Source organism: Cottoperca gobio, chromosome 17 (genome assembly GCF_900634415.1).
Source record: "Cottoperca gobio chromosome 17, fCotGob3.1, whole genome shotgun sequence".
NCBI lineage: Eukaryota > Metazoa > Chordata > Actinopteri > Perciformes > Bovichtidae > Cottoperca > Cottoperca gobio.
The window spans coordinates 2,873,980-2,882,911 of NC_041371.1; the positions used below are offsets into that span (position 1 = coordinate 2,873,980).

The following is an 8,932-nucleotide window of genomic DNA, read 5'->3' on the forward strand; positions in this document are numbered from 1 at the left end:
GGGTCAGAGGAGAAGATGAGTCAGCTGGAGGTCAGCGCGTCACAGATGAGAGATGAAGTGTGTCCATGTCAGAGACAACTGTTAGTAATGGAAGCGCTGCTCAGGTGGAGCCGTCCTGCTGTCCCTGTGGAAGTCACTGACATGTGACTTTACTGTTTATTTGTACTTCTGCTGCTGCTACTCAGACTGCTGACATTCATGCAGTTACTTTTGTACTCATGAGATTTAAATCATACTTTACTTTATCATTTTGGACTGTATCTTGTTTCAGAAACCTTCTTGTCGAGCTCCTTTTGGAGGCATTTTACCAGGTAAACTGAAAACATCCAACAAGATCTCTAAGTTACAGCAGAGATCGCTTAATCTATGGGCACCATGCAAACCAGAGAGCCCCCAAATAATACAGAATGTATATATAATATATAATATATAATATATAATATATAATATATAATATATAATATATAATATATAATATATAATATATAATATTATATGTTGTATATTATATATTATATATTATATATATATATATATATATATATAATATATAACATATAATATTATATATTATATGTTATATATATATAAAATATATAATATATAATATATAATATTATATGTTATATATTATATATTATATATTATATATTATATATATATATATAATATATACATATAATCTTATATATTACTATGTATATCTCTCTATATAATATATATATAATATTATATGTTATATATTATATATAATATATGATATATATATATTATATATTATATATTATATATTATATATTATATATATATACATATATATAATATATAATATTGTCATTGTACAGACTACAATGAAATGAGGAGCACTGCTTTTGATTAATGCAATTAAAAGACACAAAAATACAACTACAATAAAACAAACATTCACAGCCAACAACACAGGTTCTAAAACAATAAGTAAAATAAATATATTCAATGTAATTATTGAGATAGTTTGAGTATTTATTGCACTAGAATAAATGTTATATTTGCATTAGTATGAATGTTTTATTTTATTAATGTGCATCATTTTAATTATTGCACCAGATTAATTTTATGATATAATATTATATATATAATATTGCACTAGTGAGTGAGAATTTATTGCACTACAATAATAGTAGGTAAAATGTAGTTATTGTATGGGAATAAATGTATTTTATAATGCACTAAAGTAACTGTAGTTATTTCACTACATTAAAAACAAGTATTGCACGAGAATAAATGTAATTTATGTAATAGTATGAATGTGATTATTGTACGAAAATACATTACTGTAATTATTACAGCAGACTAAATGTAATTATTGCACTAAATTCAAAGTAATTATTGCACCAATATGAATGCAATTATTGTACGTAAATAAATGTTATTATTTCACTAATATGAATGTTATTTTGTATAAGAATAAATGTAATTATTATTGCATAAGATCCAGTAGGTTTGCCCATGAAAAGACAGTCAATATATCGTATGTGAGGGTGAGTTATGCTTTTCCTTTGCATAATGTTAATAATGTTAACGTTTCAGTATGTTGAGGTTTGGACTACACAAACGTTGTGAAAGTGTCACTTTGGGTTCATTTATCACTCGTTTCATTACTTTTAAAAACCAAACAATCAACGTATTAAAGGAGAAATGAATCATCAGATTAATCCATAATGAAAAGAATCATTTGTTAATACTTCAAAATAAGCTTCACCTCAACCCACTACCTGACATTTGTATACTTTGTAATGCTTAGAAGGAGATAAAGAAGCACCGACAAAGTTCTGTCACACGATAATAGTTATTTGATTGAGGAAGAGACAAAAGGTTCAGTGTCTGAGAACCTCAGGTTTCTATCACAGCTGGTAGAAGTAGGTGCTCACATCTGTAAAAGTAGAATTGACTGTATTGTGTTGCAGTAGAAGAAGAAGTAACAACATTAATGCCAGTAATACTTCTCATGTACTGCTGTGTGTGTTTTATCCACTAGATGTCACTGTGGGGTTTCTTTGAGCCTGTAAAATAAGAGCTGAGAGCATCATCATGTCGTCATGGTGACCGTCACCAGCACCTTCTATGATCCCCTGCACTTCGTGTGACTGACCACAGGGTGGTGCTGTTTCTCTGTGATGTTTAATGTCAGCACCAGCAGCAAACAGCACAAATACATATCCCTTAAATAATGTTAAGTGTGTCCGAACTGTTCCTGAAGCTTCTTAAAGGAACACACGGACATTTGTCTGCTTTGGTTTGATGATGTTTTTCCATTTAAAGGAGATTAGAGGAAACATTTCAGAAAGCATTCCCCCTCTGTCGACACGTTAAAGATAAACTTCAGACTCACGTGTTTTCTCAGGCCTTTGAGTGTCGTTGAGGTTTATGTTTCACTTCTTTCATTACTTTCCACTTTTCTTATTATTTGTGTTTGGGATAATATTGTTCTGTTATTTCTACTGCTTTTTATGTTTATGTTATATTATTTTACTTTGTTTATGATGTTTATCATCACGTTGGTCAACTCTGCGTGTTTTTAAAAGTGCTTTATAAATAAACTTCAGTGAATTAATTCAGCACATAAGCTGCTGTTTATTTTTTATTTGAATTAACAGAATTTATAGAAACTAGAAGGAATAAATACTAATGGAGATTTTGTACTTTGTAATATGTTTTCATTTCTTTCACAAAAGCTGCGACGCATCAAAGGAAGTTAAAAACTTCCAGAAATGTGGAAATCAAGACCTTTTACTTTACTTTACAGAATATTTAGACACTCTGGAATCAATGCTTTTACTTCAGAACAACATGTGACTTCTTTCACATCCGGCCTTCGTTACTTTAGTAGGAAGTGAAAATGTGTGCTGTGTAAAAGGCGTGTTGTCAGACAGCAGCTTGTGTGCAGCAGGGGCTGATGGGAGGTGTGAGCAGCCGTCACAAACACGTCGTCTCATCTCACAGCTCGTCCTTGTTTGGCCTCAGCTTCTCCGCAGGTTCACCAGGAGACACCGCGGCACAAAATGCTTTTCCTCCCAGCTGCTGCTCTGTGCTGTCTGTGTTCAGGTGAGTGTTTCCAGCCAATCAGGAGCCGGCAAACTCAACCTTTAACAAACACCGTCACGCTCACCTTCATCTACCTGTCTGGTTTTTATACAGCGCTGGTTGCCATGGCAGCAGATCTGATTCAGGATGATTTAACATTGACCAGGAGAGTTGGTGGAGAAGTTTCATTCAGCTGTCGAGACACTGAGCTGTGTTATGATCCTTATCCTTATGTACTCTGGTACCAGAAGAGAGACACAGAAACATTCACAAGGATTCTGAGAATTATTAAGTCTACTGGTAAAGTTTACTCAGGTTACAATCATCCTCAGAAAGATGATTTCTCAGCTGTGAAGAAACAGAACGGCTTTGAGTTGAAGATCCAGAAAGTTAAACTCACTCATTCAGCCACCTACTACTGCTCCTGTGGGAAGGATGGCCCCCCACAGTGAGACATTATCCCTGCAGCCCGTACAAAAACCTCCAGATGAACAGATGTCAAACAGTGTGTGTGACAGGAAGAGGGCCGTGAACCACAGCCCAGGTTCACATGTCTCCATCTCAGCCACAAACACTGAACTGAGGATTGATTTGATATGTTCTTTATGTTTCTGTCAGATATTCCAGCAGGTTTATTGTTGTTCCACACAGTGAGGACAAACACAGAGGTCAAAGATCAAACAAAGAGACAACAATAACCATAACATCTACATTAATAACACAAATAAACAACAAACAAAGACCTTTTTAAAAGCAGTGCCTGATTAAAATGATTCACTAAAACAAAAGTGACACAATAATAAAAACAACATTTTGATGAAGATTGAAAATCGTCTTCTTCGACCTGCTGCAGGAATAAAGTCCGTTCCTCCTCACAAGGCTGATCTGCTCTTCATGCAAACACTTCCTGTGTCCTTCACAATAAAAGCTTTGCAGACACATTTCTAACATCACATGTCAGCAGATCATTTCCCTTCAGTCAATAATAAAGTGGACTCCAGGTTTTAGGACAGTTCCCCCTCAACACAGATTTGCTAAACGTATTTGGATTGAATGAAGTTTCTCTGTGAGCAGTGGGACCTTTGGCTCAGTCTTTCCATCCAACCAACACTGAGATCCAGAACAAGATACCTGCCTGACTTCTATCACATGTCCAGTGGATGTTCATGGTCCCCAGAGGATGAATCCTAATGTTTATGTCCAGCTGCTGATCAACAGAGAAATGTCTCATGGCCGAATGTGACACAATATTGATGCACGAGATGTTTGAAGTGTTTAAAACAAAGTGTAATGAAATCAAAGTCCAACCCTTTAAAACATCCAAACACTCTCACAGGAACTCTTTCTGCTTCTAATACAAACTACCACACACACCATGTGGACAAGCGTCCTGTCATTTCACACACACGTCCTAAATCAAATGGACAATTTAAAGATGTGAGCTGATGATGGAGCCAGATAGAAACTTCCCAAAGTCAGCAGGATTTATCCTCTGAGGAGCAGGAACGTGTGAAGCAACGCTCCACGCAGACGCTCTGTGTCTAAAAGGACAATAACAGAAGAGACGTGTTAATATGAACATTAGAGAAACACATGAGCTGAAACATGATCCTGGTGAATCATTTGGACTCGTTCACCTCAGCTGACACGTTCAACAGCAGACAGGTTTTTGTATCACTCTGTTTCACTGTGTTGACGGGGGGTGGGGAGGATACGCGATCTTTGGCTCTGGAACTAAACTGTATGTAACAGGTAAGAATAAACTTCTTCCTTCACTTTATTTAACACGTTGAACATGTGTTTGGATGAGTTTGTGCTGCTTCAGGCTTCACATGTTACTTTTTATCATTAGTAGAATTCTTGCAGCCGTGCAGCTGTTGTTACATAAAAAAGGTTCAAACTTCCTGCAAATATGTTTAAATCTCACTGAACTCAAGTTATTCTTTATTCTGCAGATTAAACTCATTTATATAGAAAAAGTGTGATATTTGTAATGTTTTAAATACACAGTATAGCTTGTCTCTGTATATACAAGATACAATATGTTAGTAAACTTAATCTAATAGATGGAAAATCTGTTTTTAAAACAATTTATGTAACTTTAAATAAATGTGTTAAAGTTAAATAATAACTTTTTTTAATTAATGGTTGAATTAACTTTATAACTTTTACAGATACTGAACATGATATTAGAATAAATATAAATCATGCTTACTCATTTAAATATATGATATAAGATTATATAAAATGGAACACACTTATTTATATCTTAACAAACTTTAAATATAGATATAAATATTGTGTAAAAGATTATTTAAATATAACAATAAATATATTTTTGGTGGTAAATATTATGTATCAGATACAAAATACATTTGAATTATAATCATTCATTAAATTAAATTATATTATATATCATATAATATAATATAATATAATATATTATATTGTATTATATTATAAGATATATTGTATTATATTATATTATAATATGTTTTATTATATTATATTATAATATATATTGTATTATATTATATTATAATATGTTATATTATATTATATTATAATATATGATACTGTATTATATTGTTTCATATTATATTATATTGGAGTTTTTATTGTCATTTTAAATATTCAAACATCTCATTGTAATTGTTTATAGAAGTTAAAATGGTGATGAAAAAAGTTGAAATTTTAATTTCTTTGGTTTGAGTAAAGTATATGATGGTAAATATATAACATGTTATACTTAATAATAATTAATCTTTATTAAAGTAACAATATTTATATAAAATGTATTTCATGTGAAGGTAAATATTTAACTTATTATTATATTTATATGAACTCTAATACAGGGAAATGATTTTGCAATATAACAATAACAATATATATAATTTATACAAACTATTTTATATAATTTTATATGATATAGGGTGATATATAAAGTCCTAAACAGATAATATATATAAATATAAATAGTAAATTAACCTTAATCTAATTCAAAATACATATACCAGACATATACAACAATAAATATGTTTTGTGGTAAATATTATGCATCATATTTAATTATATTATAATATTTAGTTTTATATTATATGTTCATTTCCCCTCAGGGATCAATAGCAGTCTAAATTCACATTTGATATTTCTCAACATATTATTGTAGTTGTGTATAAAAGTGAAATATTGTTTTATTTATTAGTGTTTTTAATGGTTAGCATTAAGTATATAGTGTTAAATATATAATACGTTGTAAATGTTGTAACCATTGAAACACGATTGTATTAATCAGAATTTAAATATGTATTTATTATAATTTATATATATATATATATATATATATATATATATATATATATATATATATAGAATACAATATCCATTCTATGTAAGTATCATTATTATATTATATTATATCACTTTGTATTAAATTATATGTGAAGTTCCCGTCAGTGATAAATAAAGTCGTAACTTTTTATATATTATTTTACATGGAAGTCACATTTGATATTATTTCCAAACATATTTTTGTAATTGTGCGTAAAAGTTCAATATTTATAAAAAAAGTTATGAAATGATTAATATATTGATTTGTTGTTTTAGTGGTTAAACTTAATAATATGTTGATAAATATATAATATGTTATATTTATATTGTAATCATTAAATTGTAAATGTTATTTTACGTGAAGGTAAATATGTAATTTATAATAATGTTTATTAACTTTAATATGGAACAAGTTTTCCACTGTATGAAGATACTTATCATGATCATCATTATCTTATATAACATTATATTAATAATAATAATGAATGGGACATTATAGTGAATGAACTTTGTACTAAAGTAAAGAGTTGTAGAAGCAGCTGTTGTGTAGACCCGTGATGACGCTCAGTGTGTCTGATCAGCAGGTGAACACAGTGTATGGACTGAACTTTGTGCTGTATTGATGAGGACTTTAGTGATCACAGTCCATGTAGTTTCCAGGATCACACTGAATGCAGTGCAGTGCTGGAAGCTGCTGTTGACTGTGTGAATGTGTGTCAAACTTCAGATGAGCAGGTAGTGAAGCCCGTGGTGAGCGTGTACCCAGCAGCATCCAGAGCCCACCTGGAGGGGAAGAGCTCCCTGCTGTGTCTGGCCTCAGCCATGTTCCCTCCTCTGGTCCAGTTCTCCTGGAGAAGACGAAAGGAGGACGGTCCTCTGGAGGAGCTGCCCCCTGCTGAGGGAGAGCAGCTGGAGCTCAGAGAGTCGGGACGCACCGCCGGCATCCTGCTGATCCACCAGCAAGAGAACAGCACATATAAATACCGCTGCTACGTCCGGCACGAGGGGGGCACAGTGGAGGCCCAAGCAGAACAAGGTGATGAAGGCTTGGTGACTGTGTTCAGCAGGGATTCAGCTTCATGTGGAGACGCTGTCAAAGAGAGCAGAGGAGCAGAAGACAGACATCTCACTCCAAACATTTCACTGCTTTTCTGTTTCAGAGGTTCCAGCTCCAGCAGCCTCCTGTCCTCCAGAGAGAGAGCCAGCAGACCTGCCAGCACTGCAGCAAGCTGACTGTAAGATCACCTGCTGCCTCTCCTTCAATGCCAATGTTTCCTTTCTCAGTGCAGCTTTCATTTTCAACGTCCACCTTGAGAGTCACTGTCCTGTCTACAGACCCAGGAAGCAGCCCAGTCGGCTGGAAGAAATGTCACATTGTACGTTTGTGCAAAACACGGATACGTTGAATGTCGACGTTTCGACAAGCGTGAGACGAGGCTGATATGAAACGTATTTATGAAACGTGGTTTTGCTTCACAGACGTTCACCTTCAACGTATCCGTGTTTTGCACAAACGTAAAATGCTAAAAATAAATTGTGGCGACTGGCTTGTTGCAAAGCTTGGTGGGGCGCTGACTTGTTGTATTTAATAAGGACCTTTGAGCTTTCACTGAAACTGTAGACGACCCCTGTCTCCATGTGAAGCTGGTCGTCCCGTCGGGAAACATTACACTGATTAAATTCTGTGTGTGTGTGTGTGTGTGCGTGTGTGTGTCTGTGTGTGTGTGTGTGTGTGTGTGTGTGTGTGTGTGTGTGTGTGTGTGTGTCTGTGTGTCGTGTGTGTGTCAGTGTCCTTCCAGTCTCAGTGCAGGGTGAGGCTGCTCTGCCTGCTGTACACAGTGCTGATAGTGAAGAGTCTGGTGTACTGCTGTGGACTCTCTCTGCTGATGATCCTCAGGAACAAGGGAGCGTCCACCAACTGCTCACATGCTGACTGACTGTTTTCTGATCGCCTTTTCTCTCCATCACATCCCATCAATCTCTTTTCTCTCTGTGATCAGTATTCTCTAATATCAGTTATGACGTGTTGTGGTCGGTTGTAAAATGTATCTTGTTATGCAGGTTACCGTCATCCTAAAACTATAAGTACATATACACATATATATTTGCAGTTACTAAGTATACATTCTGTGTTTATGTGTTTATTTCCACCTTTACTTGTGACTTGTAGACTTATAGAAAGATGAATCGTTAGCTGGTAGATGTTTTATTGTGTTTAGTATCTTTCATATTCTTCTGTTTCTCTTTAATACCTTGTGCAGAGTGCGGCAGGTTTGTCAAATGCTCAATAAAGCTAAAAATCACAGTGTTTGTGTGTCTGTATTATGGATTTCAGTTTGGCTTTAACGCAAATAATCAGAAACAGAATCCATTTCGTTGGTCGTTTATGTTGACGCCTACAAGTAATCTGTGTGTGGTTGTAAGTAGCTCTGAATATACTTATTATTACTATATAAACATTCAGCTAAACAAGGACAAGATAAGTAAATATATCCACACAGATATTATATACAGTCAGTGTGTGTGTCTGTTTCACCAG

The 8,932-nt window shown here is 33.9% G+C and overlaps 1 protein-coding gene across 1 annotated transcript; it reads left to right on the forward strand.

Moving 5' to 3' along the window:
* Positions 1-2,866: 2,866 nt before the first annotated feature.
* LOC115022749 (immunoglobulin lambda-1 light chain-like) lies at positions 2,867-8,698 on the forward strand. Its single transcript, XM_029453831.1, has 6 exons — positions 2,867-3,084; positions 3,178-3,501; positions 4,774-4,815; positions 7,121-7,429; positions 7,554-7,628; positions 8,182-8,698. The coding sequence occupies exons 1-6, from the start codon at positions 3,042-3,044 to the stop codon at positions 8,328-8,330; spliced, it is 942 nt and encodes a 313-aa protein (XP_029309691.1). The 5' UTR covers positions 2,867-3,041; the 3' UTR covers positions 8,331-8,698.
* Positions 8,699-8,932: the final 234 nt, after the last annotated feature.